This window comes from Lagenorhynchus albirostris, chromosome 1 (assembly GCF_949774975.1).
Source record: "Lagenorhynchus albirostris chromosome 1, mLagAlb1.1, whole genome shotgun sequence".
NCBI classification, from domain to species: domain Eukaryota; kingdom Metazoa; phylum Chordata; class Mammalia; order Artiodactyla; family Delphinidae; genus Lagenorhynchus; species Lagenorhynchus albirostris.
Window position 1 is genome coordinate 71,593,278 of NC_083095.1, and position 20,180 is coordinate 71,613,457.

Here is a 20,180-nt window from a genome sequence, read left to right on the forward strand (position 1 = left end):
CACTTCGATAAAGATTTGGTTTTTTTTTTTTTTTTAAGATTTGGTTATTTTAATAGCTGAAGAGTCTTAGAACAGCTTAATGAATATTTTGTTCTGATCAAATAACTATTAAACTTTAAAATCTGTCGTATCAAATATAATTTCAGTTTTGCTGGAAGTTTGCTGAAGCTGAGAATGAAGAACTCTCAATACAAAAAGGATAGTCCCTTGATTCTTTACCAATAATACCTGTATCTTTTTCCTAATAAAATAATAATTAAAAATTAACTTCCTAACTTCCTACCTGTATTAATAAGAAACAAGAATAACCTGGCCATTCTTTCCCTATACTAAAAAATTGTGTCTAAATTCAAATCAAATCTTCCAATTTTGATGTCATACTTCCAATGAATTTTTCTTTAAAAAGACAGTCATAATGGTTGATATATATCAACCTTTAATGTTGTGTGTTGTACACATAGAATGTATTTGCATATGGGATTTGTGTATCCATTCATATGCAATTAAATGCACATCTAGCCCCTCATCCCTAGCACTTATACAACTGTATGTCATTATATGGCCTCTTTATTTTCTCTGGCCACAAATATACTAGCAAAATGAGAATGATACTATTTTAACAATCTCAAGACAATGGTAATGGAGATTATTTCCAACCTTAAGGTGTTATTATGTCTTTCTTTTTTAACATCTTGGCTTTATGTTCTGCAAATAATAGTGAATTGTTACCTTTTTAAAACTGTAAGGTAAGTAATTTAAATAGGAATTTGATTTGTGACATTTTAGTTTTGGAGAGATTATTTTGTAAAAAACTGGGCAGGATGCTAATAGGTTTTACATTCAAAAAGGTGTCATGAATAATGAAATTTATTCATAAAAATGTTAAATGGTATTTCTTTATTGTAGGACTTTATATTTTTGATATGCTGATATACATTGTGAAACATTTGGAGAGGAGGATACTATATGTAGTATTTCCCCTCAAAAGTATTTGACCAGAGATTTCTTCTTTTTCATGAAGCATATTGTAGGGCAAGTATTATGTAAAATATACTTAGAGAGGTGCTAGACTAGCATTTGGGGGTTTTAATACTTTAAGAAAATTTTACATCTTTTTCTTCAGCTTATCTTAAAACAGGGTGATTGTATAACACGATTATGTTTTTTCTTTTTAAAAATACTTCTCTCAATTCCTAAATTTTCTTGAAGTGGCAACTTCAAAATTTTTACCAATATGGTCATATTATTCAACTCATAATAATAATATCTGTTTTCTTATAAATACTTTGTATGATCTGGGTTCTTATTCTTTTTTCATCTTCATCTCTTTCCATATTTCCCTTGAACTTTTTTCCCAACTGTATGGAGCATACATTTACATGGGGCATCATGGTTCTGACAGACCTTTTTTTATCAACCTTCCTTACCTTTATACATGTACTTTCTTTCTGGAATGCCCCTTTCTTACTTCACATCTGCTGATGAATACTTGCTTCATATGATTTAGAACTCAGATTAAGTGTAACCCCTTCAGTAAAGCTTTACTGAGCTAATACTTGCCATCTGTATATACATCCTTAGAATCAGTTATTAATTCATAAATATTTATTAAGTATTTGACACACACATATGTCAGGATGCTGTGGGTGTAAGGATGGACAATATAAACATATAAACAAAGAGCTCATATTCTTGAGGGCTAGACAGGTTAGTGAATAGACAACTGTAATAATCTATGATAACTGCTATTCTAAGGAAGTACAGCTGTGGTTACACATAGGAGGAGGTATGGAAACCAGGTGAAACTTTGGGAAACTGATGCCTGGCCAGAGATTTGAAAGATAAATAGGAGTTACTGAGGTAAAAGGTTGAGTTCAGTTAAAACATCTAAGAAAATAGTTAAAAACAGAGATGGACCTACATGAAAATAGGTGGAATTACTGGGGAAATAATCAAGCAGACGTTGATAATTACATGGTATAGTAATTATGTAGTATTACCAGCATTGTAGTATTACCAAATACAATGGCTTTGCGGATTGTAGGTCTGAACTTTGAGACCATGTTGGAATTGACTGTGGCTAGTAAGATGGTGTTCTGCTATGTTTGTAGCACTGTATGTAACATATGTTGAGTTTGTTTCTCCACACCATAGGCATTTGTTATACAATAGAAAAGGAAGCCCTACCTGGATTTCCATAAAAGAGTAAATTTTCAACGAACTTGAATAGATTAGTTATGTATACCTCTTCTGCTAACATGATATCTTAGGAACACAGGACTGCTTAAAGTCCGTATATGTTTTCTCCAGACTAAGAGTAGTCAAAGTCCTTGTAAATTTTTTAGTAGGCTCCATACTAATGTTATCCATGGAGTTTCTATATTACTTTATTTTCCTTTTTAGAGTTACATGTAAATAGTAGCCTGTAACTTAAAATTTTCCTGTCAGTAAAGGTTTTCTCCCTTGCATTATTAGAAATTTGAGAATAAAAATCAATTTGCTGTACCTTACACATTCACATTACTTTATGTGTAGTTTTAGATTATTGGTCCCTAATTTTAAATATGTTCAGATGATTAATAAGAAGACTGGAGGTTAAATTCCTAAAATGTTCATTCCTTTTAAATCAGTTCACAGAAATTATTTTATAATATTCCCAGGGTCAACCTTTCAGGGCTCTTTTTTTTTTTTTTTTGCGGTACGTGGGCCTCTCACTGTTGTGGCCTCTCCCGTTGCGGAGCACAGGCTCCGGACGCACAGGCTCAGCGGCCATGGCTCACAGGCCCAACTGCTCCGCAGCATGTGGGATCCTCCTGGACCGGGGCACGAACCCGCGTCCCCTGCATCGGCAGGCGGACTCTCAACCACTGCGCCACCAGGGAAGCCCCAGGGCTCTTTTAAAGGTCTTATTCAGAAATAAGATTCTTTATAAAGTATTCAGACAAATTTACTCTTAATATCAAATTTGTTTTTGTTCATTTATGTTTCTGTGATATTTCAGCTTGTTAATATATACTGTGCCCTCTTATAACATATGCAAATATCTATAATCTTGACTTGACAATAGAAAAAGACCTAGGGATAGTTTTACTTTAGGTGAAATTATTTTACTATTACAGTAATAAGTCTCATTTGTTTTCTTTTCAGAATATTTTAGTTAATGATAGATGTTTATAACGTCATGGTTCCTTTGAGCCTATTAAAGACTTGTTGAGTGAGTAAATGAATGTTTTCTGGTCCTTTAGAAATACTGCATATTAGCAGTTCCTTTTTCATCAATTAAATAGAGGTGAACTGTATTTAAAGTCATACAGTTTAGAATTTTTACATAGAAATGGTCATGACCAATATATTAAAACTTTGATTTAGTTCTAATGTAATCTAACAGAATTTGGTCAAATAATTTAATTGATAAAGACATTTTTTTCCTTAGCAGTGTGTAGTTATTGGCATTTAGTAGATGCCAAAGCTAAAACATCACGCTTTGTTATGCAGCAGTATTGTAAGAAATTCTTCATTTGTGGTCAGGATTTGATATTTTATCACTACAGTGATTAAGTTTAACTATGAAGTTTCATCTGTACTCTTTACTCCGAAGTAGAGAATTGGTTTACTTTTTCCCTGGTAAAACCCTTGGTAAAATTATTCTGTGGAGTTGGGTGTACCTTCCAAGGAATAATCAGTAGATAATTGGATAGGAGGGCATTGAGCTGAGCTTCCTTTGCTGGGTGTTTCTAAAAGGATTAGTAGAAAGAACATAATCTTTTGAAAGAGAAATGTATACTACATACATGCATTTGTAGATTTCATTAGGAAACATTATGTAATAATGATCCTTAATAAAAGAAAATAGTCTAATAATGGTCCTTGGTTTACCTGGTGTCATTGATAGTTCATCTGTTCAGTACTTCTCTCTGTATATATTTTTTTCTCTTCTTTTGATATCTACAATAGATTTAATGTAATTGATCTAGATTAATAAAATCTTATTGTAATGTTTTCCATCCAAGGCCATGGTTTTAATTCATTAAATTAATAATTCCTTATGAACAATTTGCTAAGTACTGGGCTGGGGATACAGCTGTGAGCAAAATAGTCAGGGTTTCTGCCCTCTTGGACTTTTTGTGTCAGTGGGGAGAGACAAACAATGAAGTAAACAAATTACAACAAACTTTAATTTCAGAAAGTGTTAGAATCGTGGAGAAAGTAAAGGAACATAAAGTGATAAATAGTGATTGAGAACAAGCTATTTCATGGTTGTTAAGGAATACTTCTCTGCTGTGGTATCACTGAACCAAGGTCTTAATAATGAGAAAGGGGCTGGTATGGGAAAAGCCACAGGAAAAGTGTTCCTAGTATGGACATCAGTAGGGAAAAAAAAGGCCTAAGTGAGAACAAGCTTGGCATTTTCCAAGAACTAAAAAAGGCCCAGCTCCCTAGAGTGAAGAAGAGAGGGAGAGTAATATGAGATGAGGACTGAGAACTAAGCAGAGGCCAGATTGCGATGTGTTTTGAAAGCCAGTGTAAAGGATTTAACGCTACAATGAGAATACAGTACATTGTTTATAAACAGGTAAATTACATATGATTTGTGTGTTTAAGAAACTACTTTGAACAAGGAGTAGATTATAGAGGTGCAAGAAGTGAAGCAGGCTATTGTAATGGTCCTGTTTAGAGACAATGATGACTTGGACTAGGAGGTGTCAGTAGAAAGAGGGTAAATTAGTTCACATTATGTTTTTATGGCATTTACAACCATGGAACTGGATTACTTATCCAAGGAAGAGAGTAGCAACAAGAAAGCCAAAGGAAGAAAGTGTTTACATAAGAAGGAAATGATTAACTGAGGCTACTACCTGGAGAAGAAAGGTAAAATGCCATAATAGTATACAACTTGCTATTTTTCTTCATTGCTATAATTTTCCAGTATCCCTATCATTCGAACTGACTGAAAACTTTAGCATCTGACTCACTGTCTACCTCTATACCTGTACTCCTGTTCAGCCTTTGTTTCCAAAAACTTTGAAAGAAAAAGAAGTGATGGCAAAGAGAGCAAGAGAGTGGCAAAGTGGAGCAAGGAAAATATGTAAACAGTTTGTGGCCCAAATAACCTGAGATTTGAGAGAAAAAAAACTGCCCCAGTTGAGAGAGCTCTGTGGGACATAAAGAGGTAGGGAACAGCCAGATTTTTTCAGGTGGTGAGACTAAAAGGAACATTCAGAAAAGGGGTTTTGCATATGGAGCACATGTTGAAACTGAGGTAACAGAGGGCATAATGAAGAGGTTTAGAAAGACAGAGGATAGGGAATTGGGTCATATTCAGAGATATAGAGAAGACTATGTGCATAGGAATTTGATTATGGTGACTGGAGAGATTTAGACTTCTGCTGGTAACTTAGATATACAGGAATATGAGGAATGGTAGTCTCTTTTAGGATGATGGACAGGTAAAGTTACGGTCCATCTTATTATTTTAAAGGTATGATACTACTGACCTTTCTTTTCTGTTCCTAAAAATGCTGTACTGGTCTTTGATGGGGGAGGAGCGGGAATAGTGAGATACCGAGGTGTTGTGGTAGCCACTGGCTGGGGGAACTGTTGACTCAGACGAACTAAGAAGGTTACTCAAGGATTTATTTACATGGGTAGGTTAATGAGTAAGGGCAGGAGGCCAGAGAGTGGACAGGAAACCAAAGACTCAGAGATTCCTTCTGAAGGAAAGGAGGCCAGAGGATGACAGAGAGAGAGCCAGTCATCTGTCCTCACATGGATCAGAGGCCAGTGGGCGACCAAGAGTCCAAGGATCTGTCTTCAAGTGGATTATAAGTCAAAAGGACTAGCCTGAGGGTCACGATATTTAAACCAAAAAACTACTGAGCTATTCATTATTTTTCCTATTACCTTTCTCAAATCTTTTTTAAAATCAAGTATCCTTTTTATTGACATTATAATTTATAACTTATTATAGTTTTTTTAAATCATTTCCCAAAATATATCTCATTTGTACATACATTGACTCATCTTGTAAACCCAAAGAGGCTTACTGGTTTTATAGACATTTTATAGGTAAAAAGGTCTTAAAGTCAATCATATGTTTTCAATTCACAGGTAAGAAAATTAGACTCAGGGAGTTATGCATTATTCAAAGAATACTTCTTGAGTGTATACAGTGTGCTAGGCACTATTCCAGACACTGAGATTACAGTAGTGAACATGACAGACAAGGTCTCTTTTATACTTTATTTTTGTCTTTCCTTATCCTGGTATTGTCCTCAGACTTTTTCTGTAGTACTAATTTCATTTCATACTCTCTCTCTATATTTTTTATTTGTTTTATTTATAGTATCTGTCTGCATGAACTAGAGTAAGAACTCCATGAAAGCAGGTTTGTCTGTTTGGTCATTGCTGTATCTAGTATAATACTTAACATTTAGTGGGGAATCAATAGATTTTTGTCAAATAAATGAATGAATTGAATTAAATGAGGGCCATATGGTATCCTGAAATCCAAATGAAGTGTTTTTAGAACAGACTGGTCAACTATGTCAAATGCTGCTGATGGGTCAGACAATGTAAAGACATGAAGATTGGATTTACCAAGGTATGGATGGCTGTGATAAGTGGTTTTAGTTGAGTGCCATATTGGAGTAGAGTCAAGAAAAAAAGGAATGGGTAGTGAAGAAGTAGAAAGAAGAGATATATCTATATAAATTGTTCAAGGAATTTTGAGGGATAAGGAAATTGAGCTGTAACCAGAAGACGGGTATGAGGTCAGGGAGGGCTTTAAAGTGTTTTTCTTTTATTATAAAAATTTCAAACATACATAGAAGAAAGAACCTCTTTCATGTTTGTTAATAATATCAAGATTTTGGCATACGTATTTCATTTACTCATTTTTGTTTTTGCAAAAATATTTTGAAGCAAATCCCAGTCATTTTAGCTGTATATACTTCAATATGCATCTAAAAAAGAGAGAAAAGGCACTTTCTTACACAACCTGATGCCATAATCACACCTATTAAAATTAACAGTAATTCTTTGATACTATTTAATACCCAGTTTTTATGAGATTGCCACAATTATGTTTAAAATAAAAGTTGTTTGAATTTAGATCCAAATTCTGATTCACATTTGATCGTTGTATCTTTTAAGACTCTTTAAGTCTAGAGAACAGTCTTTCCTATATTGATGAAACTAGATTCATTGTCCTGTAGCCTGTCTTACATTCTTGATTTGTATCTTTTCTTCTTCATGGGTCATCTAATTTATTTCTCCGTTTTCAATATTATTTGTAAGCTGTTACATAGTGCTAAATGTTTGATTAGATTTAGGTTCAGCTATTTTGGGATACATACTTTATAGTTGGTGGCCTCTGCTTCATACTGCATCAGGACAAGAGGCGTATGTTTGATTTTCACACTCCTAGTTATGCTAATGTTGATCAGTGAAGTCAGTTGGTGACTGCCAGATGTTTCCACTGAAATTTGCCCATTAACCTTTCATCTTATGATTTTATGACCTTTGCCTAAATCAGTTATTTCATTTGCTTTACCGAAGGATAATTTTCTATTTCTGTCATAAAGGAGGGATCTTTAAAAATTGAAGAAATTATCACATGTTTTTCTGCTGATGGGCATGATCTAATAGAAAAGGAAAAATTATGATACCTGGAGAAACACTGGACTTGGTAGTTAAGAGGGGATGGGGTCCACTGCACAGGTGATAGAATGCCTTAGGTAGGAGGAGGAACAGTTTAAGCGACTTGTCCAAGGTTATAGTAGCACAGAGTGGGTTTATTTTATTAAATGTATATCAGAATTTTACTTTGGAATCTTATAATTGTACCTAATTTTAGAAACATGCATATTCAGTTGATGATATTGCATGTGAAGTAGGAACTTAAAGCTATTTTGAATTTCACTGCCTATATTTGACCCTACTTGTTAGGGATTTTTTAATTTTTTCTAATTTCTCCCTTAAAATTAATGGTGTCTTATACACCTGTATCTTTACATTATAAAAAATATAAGCATATACTTTTATGTAATTTTTCAGCTTTTGGTGCTAGTCTGTTGCAAAGAGAAGTAAATGCTGCTGTTAAACAAAATGATAAATAACTCGCAGTTCAGTTTAGACACTAATGGGCCCTAAAAGCCTGTAAAATGACAAAAAACAGCAACTTTTATGATTTATAGGCTAATTTTTGTTACACAGTTTGGTCATGTACCTGACAGTCTTCCCTCTTTGTGACTTTCTCCTAAAAATTATAGTTTTTTTATAGTGTTACCTAAGTGAAAAGTCCTTTAGAGGTCAGTAGAAGAATATGACAGCATCTCTTCTGAGGATTGCAACAGTTCCCATTGGTGGAATTACAATTTCCTTTTTTTTTTTTGTAGTAGTAGTTCTAATGGTAGTGGTATAGTTTAATCTTGAAAGAATATTTATTGCAACTTTGGACCTGTAAACTATCTCCAAATTGTCTCATACATGCTATGTGAAATTTAGTTTTAGACAATCATATTTCTTTATGGCTCAGTGATTTCCATTTACTACTTGTTAGTCATACAGTCTGAAGAGTATTGGGGTTATTGTGTTGTCTGACACAGTATGTATTCTGTTAAATTTGAATTTTAAAAGCACTATGGATTATATAGTCCCTTTAGTTACTTAGTACCATGTTTTATTTTTTACAAATCTCTGTTGAGGTTTGACTGATTTCCTTTTCTGTCTTGGCGTCCCCAAAAGAGCACTCCGTAGTTGCCTCCAAAAGCAGGAATGTAATCTGATCTGTGTTTTGTATTGTCTGCTGACTTCCATGAGAACACTTTGCATGAGCTACATTGATCAGTTCTCATCCTTTCTAGTCAGTTATTGGACAATTAATACAACCTTGTAAAGACTCCCTAGAGTATCCCTAATAAACTAGATCGTTTTACCCAGGAATAGATACATAAAGATATTCAAGGATGAGAAAAGCTGATTAGGAGAAACAGGAAATATTAAGCTTTCACACTCACGGTATGTTTTTCAGATTGTCTCCATCCTTACAATTGAAAGATATTGCTCTCTATTGAAATATTTTGTACAAATTAGGAAATGGTAGCTTTTCATAAATTTGCATCTTCATTGTTTAAAACAGGAAAGTTTAATTTAGGTGGATTCATATAATATTATTTTATTTCTGCTCCTAATTCTTGTGATCTAATTTTCTAAAGGTAAGAATGATAATCTTTTACTATTCTTTTAAACATTTAAAACTGCTAGGAAAATGGTTTATGTGGCAGTTAATCCTTAAAGCAGTGTAAACTCCATGCAGTTTTTTTAATGTGTAGTTTCACACTTTTGTCCTTCAAAATGTACTTTAAAAATATTTTATAGAGTGGCTTAGAATTTTGAAACTGTGGTATGAAGAGGATACATGCTAAGTACTTGGAAGTTTTCATATTAGTTCAAAAACAAATATTTTATAAATTTAAAAATACCATTCTTTTGACTTTTTGATAACTGTTTAGTAAAAGAATAGTTACGTCTGAGAAGTTTATATGCTTGTTGTGTTGGGCTGCTCAGCAGAAGATTACAGTTTAATATCAGGATGCTGCAGGGAGGCTCAAAATAGTCTGAAAAGCTGATCATTTGTTTTTATTGCCTTCAGGTATATCTGTAAAGTATGAAATGGGTTAAAGGAACTGTGTATCAGACCCAACCAATTTCATTTTAGTCTTGTCTCACATCAGGTGTCTACATTTTGTTCACCAGATATGAAGCAAATAATATTAATAGTATCTTTATCAATTATTCATCAATTTCAAATTAAAAATAGTTTAAAATGTTTTTAATTATGATATTATATCTTTTTAAAACTACATAATCAGTAAAAGGGTTGATTCATTTTCCAATAAATATTTGTCATGGACCTGTCATGTGCCAGGGACTGCTCTAGGCTTTGGGGAGACTATAGCACAAAACAAAACAGACTAATTAACTGTCCTCCTAGAGCTTGCATTCTAGTAGAAAAGTAAAAAAATAAACAAATACAAAATGTCAAATAGCATTGTTGCTGTGATTAAAAGAAGAACAGGGTAAGTGAATAAAGGGTGGTAAAAATTCAGAAATTTACCTACTATGTAAACTTTCTAAGACTCCTTCTCCCCACTGATTTAAATGATGTTTTTACTGTAGACCAACCGTATGTGCTGCCCATGTAGACACCTCCATTATTTTTCATATCATAGTGTCTTGTAATTCTCTGGCTTGATGTCTGTTTTTTGCCCATAAGAGTATGTGCTTTGAAAGTTGGGTGATCTTCACATCTGTGTTACCAGTTTCTAACCCAAAGTTCTTTTATACGTGCTCAGTAAGTATTGGTTGTATCAGTGAATGAATGATATACTCAGAACTTCTCAGGATTTCTGGCTCTGCTGACCCTTTTGGGGATTTAGAGTTCTACATTTTACATTATTTTATTGGCATTAGTATATCATCCTTTTTTTTTAATTAGGTACACATCTTTATTGGAGTATAATTGCTTCACAGTGCTGTGTTACTTTCTGTTGTACAGAACAGAATCAGCCATTCACAAAGTGAATCAGCCATATACATACATATATCCCCTCCCTCTTAAGCCTCCCTCCCACCCTCCCTATCCCACCCCACTAGGTCTTCGCAAGCGCCGAGCTGACCTCCCTATGCTATGCAGCTGCTTCCCACTAGCTATCTGCTTTACATTTGATAGTGTGTATATGTCCATGTCACTCTCTCACTTTGTCCCAGCTTCCCCTTCCCCCACCACTCGTGTCCTCAAGTCCATTCTCTATGTCTCCGTCTTTAGTCCTGCCCTGCCATTAGGTTAATCAGTACCATTTTTTTAGATTCCATATATATGCGTTAGCATACGGTATTTGTTTTCCTCTTTCAGACTTACTTCACTCTGTATGACAGACTCTAGGTCCATCACCTCACTACAAATAACTCAATTTTGTTCCTTTTAATGACTGAGTAATATTCCATTGTGTATATATATATGCCACATCTTCTTTATCCATTCATCTGTTGATGGACGTTTAGGTTGTTTCCGTTTCCATGTCCTGGCTATTGTAAATAGTGCCGCACTGAACATTGTGGTACATGACTCTTTTTGAATTATGGTTTTCTCAGGGTATATGCACAGTAGTGGGGTTGCTGGGTCATATGGTAGTTCTATTTTTAGTTTTTTAAGGAACCTCTATACAGCATTTTTGAAGAACATACAAAGTAAGAAGGGAAGTTTTCTGAAAATTAATCTTTTATCCACAGGTACTACTGAACGAGTGTGCTTGATCCAGGGAACAGTTGAAGCACTGAATGCAGTTCATGGATTCATTGCAGAAAAAATTCGAGAAATGCCCCAAAATGTGGCCAAGACAGAACCAGTCAGCATTCTACAACCCCAGACCACCGTTAACCCAGATCGCATCAAACAAGTGAGTGTTTAGTTGGGAAATCAAAGACTAACATCCACAGTGTAGTATGAATTCCTTATAAAAGAAGCCTTAAAGTTTTAGCATATAAAGTTTTTTTCTAAGTAATACTTAAAACATAACAGAGTTGTCTTTTATTTATTTAAAGACTGTCAGAGTCTCTTCTTTAGATTGATCAGATAATTGAATTACTCATTTATTAGTGTTACACTGAGGAGCGATTATGTGACTCATTTCTTTTATGGTGCCCTTTAAAAAATTATAGACACAAATTTGATTAATTTATAGAAATTTAATCTATTTAAAATAATATCACTTTTTAAATAAAGTATAAACATTGAAACTATATTCTCAAAATTCCTAATACCATATTCTTAATAATATTTTTAGCCTTTAGTATAGTTATTATGCATATAAACTCCTGTTTTGTTAATTTGTCATGTTCAACATTTTTTATCAACAAATATGTATAAGTAAACTTTTGTACCTAGCAAATAGTTCTTTGTTACAAATCAGCTATTATGTTCTGTATAACTTGTGTAGTATTTATATATATGTCATAAAGGGCCAATGTTTATTTTTAATGTGTGGGATTTTCTGTAACAAAAATTTTACTTGATAAAAGACAATGTGAGTTCTTAAGATTGAATAATGGCTGACATGATATAGGGAAAAAATGACATTCTTTAATGTTAAATAAGGTGAATTCTTCCCCTCAACCTCGTTTAAATCCTCAAAATTATTTGATACTTTATGTTTATAATGTTTCTGCATTTGCCCTTTTATAATTAGCTGCTTAATTTGTGATCATATTGATAGACTTCAAAAGAAATGTATTATTCATTAGTTCACAGAATATGTTCATTGTAATAAATTTGAAATGTAGCTCAAAATCTTATTAATTTCATGTTTCTGAATTGAAAAAAAATATTTTATACTAGGCAGTGTTATGAATCTATTATAATTTTACCAATATATTGATAAATATAAGGCTGTCTAATTAAATACAAACATAGCAATTAATAATTAGGTAATATATTTTCAAATTATGGGCCAAGACTCAATTTTCTTTTAATTACCATTTTAAAAAGTCCTTCCATGTTTAAATCATGAGTAGGTAGTTGTTATTCCATATAAAATCGTTCATTTTATACTCTTTGTCAGTGTCAAAATAGTTTAATTTGTAACCCTTTATAACTTTTCAAGGAAGTATCTTTTAGTTTATACATGGCAGAATGTAAATGTTTTAAACTTCTAAACACAGGTAGATATTTTTATTCTTCACAGCCATTTATAGTTTTGAAATGTTTATTTTATCTGTGCTAGGTGAATACAAAGGATAATTTAAAAACTGATGCCTTGAAAGGGGTACCATGATTTTATCCAAATTCTAAAAATACGAGTTTAAAGACCTCTAGGTTACAATCACCTGGGTCTAAGAATTTACAGAATTGGCACTGAAGTGCCATTGAAGGTTTATTGATTTTCTGCTTTAATCCAGCCTATTACTTCTCCCCTTTATTTTGTAATTTCTGTAAGTTCAAACATTTAGGGAAGGCAGTGAATATCTTGATTTTTTTAAAAAAAGTAAAACATAAAATATACTTTGAGTACTATATCACTGGCAATATATTCAGGACAATGATATGAATGAATTTTTATTATTTTTGTAATACTAAATAGCTAGTACCATCAAATAATAGTCTGTGAGTCATTGTTGAAACTTTAATTTTCTCTATGGTGATATGAGATTTATAGGTTGTCGTATATCCAGTCTCAGTAAAAATTTATGAAAGCCAGAATTTTAAAATGTTGGGTTCATTTCTATTTTTATTTGCCTTGTTCAGATAATATTATTTAAATTCAAGATAAGTGGTAAAAAATAATGGTGATTGATTTACTTTTGTGTATTTGCATTCATTTGTAAGCTTTGTAGACATTCATGGCATTGAAATTATTATTGATTAATATTTTCATGTAATAAATGTGAAATAGAGTATCATTTTAAAAGATTTATTAAGAAGTACACTGCATCTAGTAGGGTAATATATTTAATACTTAAACAGTTTCTTATAAATGTAAAATTTGAAAAATTTACTCAAAAAATCTGGAAGAGAGATTTATCATACTGTAGATCAACAGAGTTATTTATACTCTAAATTTCGGATTCTCTAACTTTCTAGGTATCCTGTTTTACAATGTAATACTTTTTGTTGGATCATTGTCTAAATAGTAAGTGAAGTATATAAATTTAAATTACCATGCTTTTACCTCTGAAGAAATTATGCTGGTAATCCAGTATAAAATAATTATTTCTAAAATAAATTATTTTACACTAGAATAGATAAAAATGTATTTCATATAATGTTTATATATTTTTTTATATTTGAGTACATAGAATAATAATAAGATTTCTTTTAAAATGGTAGTCTTTCCCTTAACTAATGGCATAACATTTACATTCCCTTTGGACTTCAATTCTGAAGTTAATTTTTAAAATAACGTCTTTAAAATATTTTTAAACATTTTCTTCTAGTTAAGATTGTGCAAAGAATAAAATTTGAGTTTTAAAAATTTCTGGAACTGGAAAATGTAATTTCTGCATAGAAATGAATTAATGTTGGATCTGAAATTATATTTTCTTAATTTTTGTTACTACATATCTATTGTTTTTTATGGTTGATAATTTAAGATTTTGCTTACTACAAAAAGTATAATTAATATGTAACTTGGACTTAAAATAGGAAGTCAGAGTTAGTTCTAAATGAATAAAACTTGCTTTAAAAGTTAGAATTTACACCATATATTATTATGACTTTTATAAAATACTATTTTCTGAATTATGTGATCTAGATACAGTTGGTTTCTGAATAAATTACATGAACCAGAATATTCTCCCCAAATGAAACCTTATTGACTTAATGAAATCTCAACCAAATATAAGTTCTTAGGAAAGCAGTACATACTGGTCTCACAAGTCTTTCATATGGAAGCATGATGATATCTAGCATGACAGCCTTACATCCAATTTAGATATTAGATGTGAACTATTCACTTCTTTATTCTCAAATGTGTTTTTTGGTTTGTTTGTTTTATTTAAATCAAATATATATTTGCTAATAGAGAGGGACTCCAATATTTTATATATTCAAAATGACAATAATAATAATATTTATTGAATAATCAAAGTATGTAGCCTCTGTTCTATAGCCTTAATATCAGAAGATTATGATAAGGTACATAACACCATTGTGCTCATTTCACAAGTCAGTATACTAAGAAACAGATATGCAGCAAGAGCCAGTAAGCCAAAATTAAACATATTAATTGCAACATAGAACATTATATTTCTTATTTTCAGGAAATGAAAATAGCAGAGACCTTCAGTGATCTTCAAATAATTTAGACTTTGTTTACCTAGAAGCTCTGAACTCATTCCTGGGGCACGTCTTAGCCCAGATTTTTTGGTGTACATATTTTCATTTCCACCTTTGATGTTTTGAATTTTGTACTTTTTACTTTTTTTTCCTCACGGGATTATTGAAACATTTCCTGTTGCTGTAAGTCCCTCAAATCCCCCTCTAAGTATGGTTGTTTATACCTAATGAGTCAATAAATGAACCCCAAAACATGGTAGAAACAACAAATCAGTAAGATAGTTGGCATTTGTTAACTTCCTTTGTCTATTACAGTTTTTCAGCATTTTTTTCTCTTTGGCTCAAATGCATTTTTAAGAAAATCTACATTAAAAAGAAGTGGTTATAGGCATTTAAATAATTATTTTGTATGTAAAAATTAAATTAAGATACCAAAAATCTCACTTAGCTCAAAGAATTCTACTTTCATCATGAAAAATTGGCAAAATTAGCACATAATTTGTTCATTATTCATTCAATCATAAATTTATTAAATGCCTTCTTAGTGAATTGTAAAATATATTAGAATGTAGCCCTTGCTCTGTCAAGCTAGTTTATGAGAGATCCTAAATACTTAAAATAACTAATAAAAATATAAAACTGTATTTATATACCAAAACTACAATATAAACAATGTAGTATAAAAGTTTGGAGGAGTGTGAAAGAAATGTAGGCTAGAGTGACATTTGGTCTTGTAAAATAGGTGAAGACTTGAACTGGACCTTGAAGATTGTACAGGAATTGCCTGATTAGAGGAGAAAAAAGAAAAAAGCTTATTTTAGGCAGATGAAGCAATATGGATTTGAGGAGAAAGACATCATAATTGTTAAATAGTAAAGAGATTATCTTGACAGAAGTGGAATATCTGTGTTGTAGTTTAGAGGAAATTAATGTTAGATAAGCCATGTGGGACCAGATAATGGAGAGTTTTGGATGTCTGGCCAAAGGGTATCCTGTAGACTACTGATTCTTCCTAATATTTTCCAAAAGAGCCCTTTTAATTTCTCTGGAAGGTTATGGAAAAAAAAAAAAGAGGCACCTCTACCCTTTGTTCTCTTCTGTGCTAAAACTCCACACAGATTCTTAGAGTGCTTGTAGGAACACCTATTGTTAGGAGAGGAAGAGAATTATGACACTTACTGAGTAATCTACTATGCAGATCTTTAGATTTGAAGGTTTATAAAATAATATTTTTTAAAACTTCTTTTATGTAATACTCGCAAATCCAGGGGATGTTAATCTTTGCCAGGAAAAACATTTTTATGGTCAAGAATGAAGGATCAGTAATACTGGTAACAGTGATGTATATGGTGCTTATTCTGTTCTGTGCTAGCCGTTGTACTATGCACTTTACATTTATTATCACCTTTCATTCATCCTTCCGAAATTCTTCTGAGGCAGGTATAGAGTCCATGTTATACAAATAGAAACTGATGCTTAAAGGAATTTGAGTAACTTACCCAAGGAAATGTAACTGGTAATTGATCTTAACACTTCTAAGTTTGAGTAATGCTGATTAAATAAAATCCAATAGATTTCTCTCTTCTGGAATTTCTCAGAGTCTTGAATAAGCATCTCCAAGAAAAGGACCTCACTTGTAATAGAAAGTCTTGTATCAGGGTGAAGTTAGGAGACCAGGGAATATTTTAAGAATAAGATGATGAACACAATCTCCTCTGGTGGTGAAAGTTGAGACAAAGCTTGAAGTTAAAAGATATTTCAAAGTGAAATCTGTGAGGCTTTGAGACAGGTTTGAGTCCAGTTCTAAAATAATGAGGAAAATTTAAAAATGACTATATGTGGTTTTGAGCCTAGCAAAATGTTGAATTCTAGGAAGCAGCTAGTGAATTTTAGTCAGGCATCTATGTGAGATAATATTTTTGTATGTTTGTTTCAGGCAAGTTGAATAAGTTGTATATAGTATGTTTTTTCCTTGAAGTAGTCTTTGATAGAAGCATAGGTGAGAATTTAAAACTGAAAATATAGATCCTTAATTGCAGTATAGGTGATAATTTCACTTACACCTTCATTGTAGGAGAGAAAAAAAGAGATAAAGAAGCAGTTACTTTTTTTTTTTTAACTAAGTCAGAAGCATTATAGTATAGCGGTTAGGTATAGGATCTGGAATAGGATTGCCAGGTTTCAAATCCTGCCTCTTTAATTTACCAGTTGTGTACATTTGGACAAGCTGTTTTACTTCTGTATACCTCAACTTCTTTACCTATAACATGGGAAAAGTAATAGTAATCTGTTCTGTAAGGATATTGTGAGTATTAACTGAGTGGATCTATACCTGGTTCGTAGTAAGTGCTCCTTATTAACCATAAAGATAAAAGGGAGAAAATGAGGAAAGTACAATATAAGGAAAGATGCTAAAAAGGATCAAATACCCAAAGAAAAATTAGAGAATAACTATTTTTTTAATAGGAAATCATTGGAGATTCTAAAAGTTAGTTTCAAGTCTATGTTGAGAGAAAAGTTGTTATTTGTTAATAATATTTCCTAAAGGTAAAGAGGCTGGTTAGATAAAAAAAAAAAAAAAGTGTGAAGTGTGGGAACTGCTGACTTGAAATTGTGGATATAAAAGGAGTAAAATACAAGTTAGATCAGAGAGACTCACATAACCCCTGCTACTAAAGAGCGAATGGCTAATGTTAAAGAATAAAAAGGAGTTTGAAAAGGTAGAGAAATTGGAGATGCCAAATACAGATGAGATCATTAAGGGAACAAAATGACTCAGGAGTGGTGGAAAGATAATAGTTTAGGGTGTTAAGGTCCTAGCCCCTGAAGAGTAGGAAGTTTGAACGGGAGATCACAATTTTGTCTACATTGAAAAGAATGAGAAGATAGGGAAAAAAGTGGTTTGGAAAACTGAACAGGTTGAAATGAGGCCAATTGTAGTAGATAAGGAAGCTCATTCTGGAAAATCATGATTTCTTTCAAGTAATAAAAACTATCAATTGAAAAGAAGATAAAATACATGGGATTGAATGGTTGAAGAGAAGGATAAAGGTGTAGAATAGTAATTAGGAGGAATATAAGCTATGGAATAGGAATCAATTGTAAAAGACCTTTTGAAATTAGACAACATGAGTTTATATTAGGGCTAAGTGGTTCCAGATAGTTCAGACATTGGGAGAATGCTGGATACTTGTCAGGATGAAAAACCACAGATAACAATTACATATTTAAATAGCTGATCTGTTATTTTTTATAGAGTAGTATGCAGATTTATTTAACAGAACTGAAAACAAAGGATTGGGAAGGCGATTACTCAAGTAATGTTACTCAGTTAGCTAGTAGTACCTTCCAAATTAAAATTGAAGTTTGCTGTTTGTTGCTGTTTTCACTATACATATAATAGACCTTGACAGTCTATTATTGTAGATTTGCTTGAGGTAAGCTTATTTATTATGGAGTTTATTTATAGTAATATTCTCTGGTCCAGTAAAACTGTCACTTGTTAACAAGAATGCATTTCATAATTTGTAATCACTTTTTAGTTCTTATTCCCAAGAGCCTAGTGAAATCTACATTTAATTAAATGACTATTATTAAATCTTGAATTTTAAAAAACTGTTTTATATTCCAAAGGATCCACTATTTTAAAATTATAAACCACTTCACATTTTTCTTCAATAAGTAATTCAGCCTTCAACGTTTAAAGTAGAATTCTTAAATAGACATTTGTGTCATATAAATAAAAATATCATACTTTTCCATTTGAAAGATAAAATTATGCTAAAAAATGCCTGTGCCCTTCATAATCACTAATAGATAAATATAAAAAAAGTTTTTAGCAGTATATATCCTTTATAAATGTTATCTATAACATATTTTAATATATTGTTGCTATATGGATATTCAGTTAGTTACATCTTCCAGATATATATCAGAAGTTTTACTAAATGATTTTTTTTAACTTGAAACCACTTTAACTTTTAGTCTGCATAGTAAATAGGAATAAAAATGTTTATAAAATATTAGGGAAACAAACATATTTTACATTGAAGTATTTCTTACTAATTTTTCTGTTCTATTTGTGTGGTTGAGAACAACTATCAAAGCTGTTTTTTAATCTAATTAATAGAACCTTTTAAACTAAAGGCAGTACGTTAATATATTTACACATATCTATTTATGAGAACAGTTTTTACCACCAGCATTTAAAAAATCAACTGAAATGCAAACTTGCTGGATTCTCTTTATTGCTATAGGTTAAATTTGTAAAGGAAGGAGACTTTTTCTGTTTAAGGGTATCTATATGACTAATGGATAAATATCAATAGAAAACTCATCACCTGTTTACTTCATTACATGTTTATTATTTTAGGAATATAAACAAGAAAATATATTTAGATGCAATTGACTGTGTCAAAAGACTCTGACAATCTTATCCCTTAAAGCCCAAACTTATTTAATTTTGATGTTTTATTTAAAACATTAAACTCTTAACTTATCAGAATATGATATTTAATAACCAAACCCTTAATGATTTTAAACATATTAATATTGTTCCAGAAGTTTAAAATTATTGTTTTTATTTCTGTGAGAAAGAAACAGCATCAGAATTATTAAGGACAATGTTGATGAATATGAATTCTATCAATTATTAATACATGCCCAATACCTCACATATACACCAAGTAAAAAGAAAAATACTGAATAAATTGACAGAAGATAATATTAATCTTAGTGACCACAAATTCTGAGTCACTTGATATTACTACTTTTTCCACATATTTCTTTGCAATATTTCAAGAGAATTCATATCTAGGGCAAGATGGATGTCATAATGAACACCTGTGATACTTCAAGTTGATTTTATCCTGATGCAAATAGAAGAGCCCAACACACATACCTCATGCTTCTGTAGGTTAATGAACTTGGCTTCTAACCTATATTGGGATAGATGGCCTCTAGGTTTATGTCACATCTATTTAGTCAGCAGTCTCATAATCACTCTGAGATTAGTAAAGAACATATTCTTAAATATATGTTAACTTCCCCCAGGAAATCTGTACAGTAACAACTGTAACCAGAGGTGGGAAAATAAAACCTTTACTCTTCAGTTCATAGTACAAGAGTAGCCCAAAGTCAATAGCGTATGTCTCTGCATAGTATTGCATGGAAAATAAAATATTAGGGCAATTATTAATGACTGGAAATGAAAGTCTCTCTGGAGAAATGACTTTGTAAAATGAATTTATTACAAATAGCAAAAACAGAAAACAAAGGATTCGAAGGGTTTTTTTCTTCTTTTGTGAGGTTTTACTTCTGAATGTAGCTCCTCTCCCCTTTTTAAAGT

At 31.9% G+C, this 20,180-nt stretch overlaps 1 protein-coding gene across 3 annotated transcripts in view; it reads left to right on the forward strand.

The window, feature by feature from the left end:
- The window catches only part of NOVA1 (NOVA alternative splicing regulator 1), a 136,389-nt gene that overhangs the window by 89,862 nt on the left and 26,347 nt on the right, over positions 1-20,180 (forward strand). For all 3 annotated transcript variants that reach the window (XM_060144235.1, XM_060144242.1, XM_060144254.1), the window contains one exon: positions 11,293-11,459. In XM_060144235.1, the coding sequence (XP_060000218.1) occupies positions 11,293-11,459 (167 nt within the window). The remainder of the gene's footprint in view (positions 1-11,292; positions 11,460-20,180) is intronic.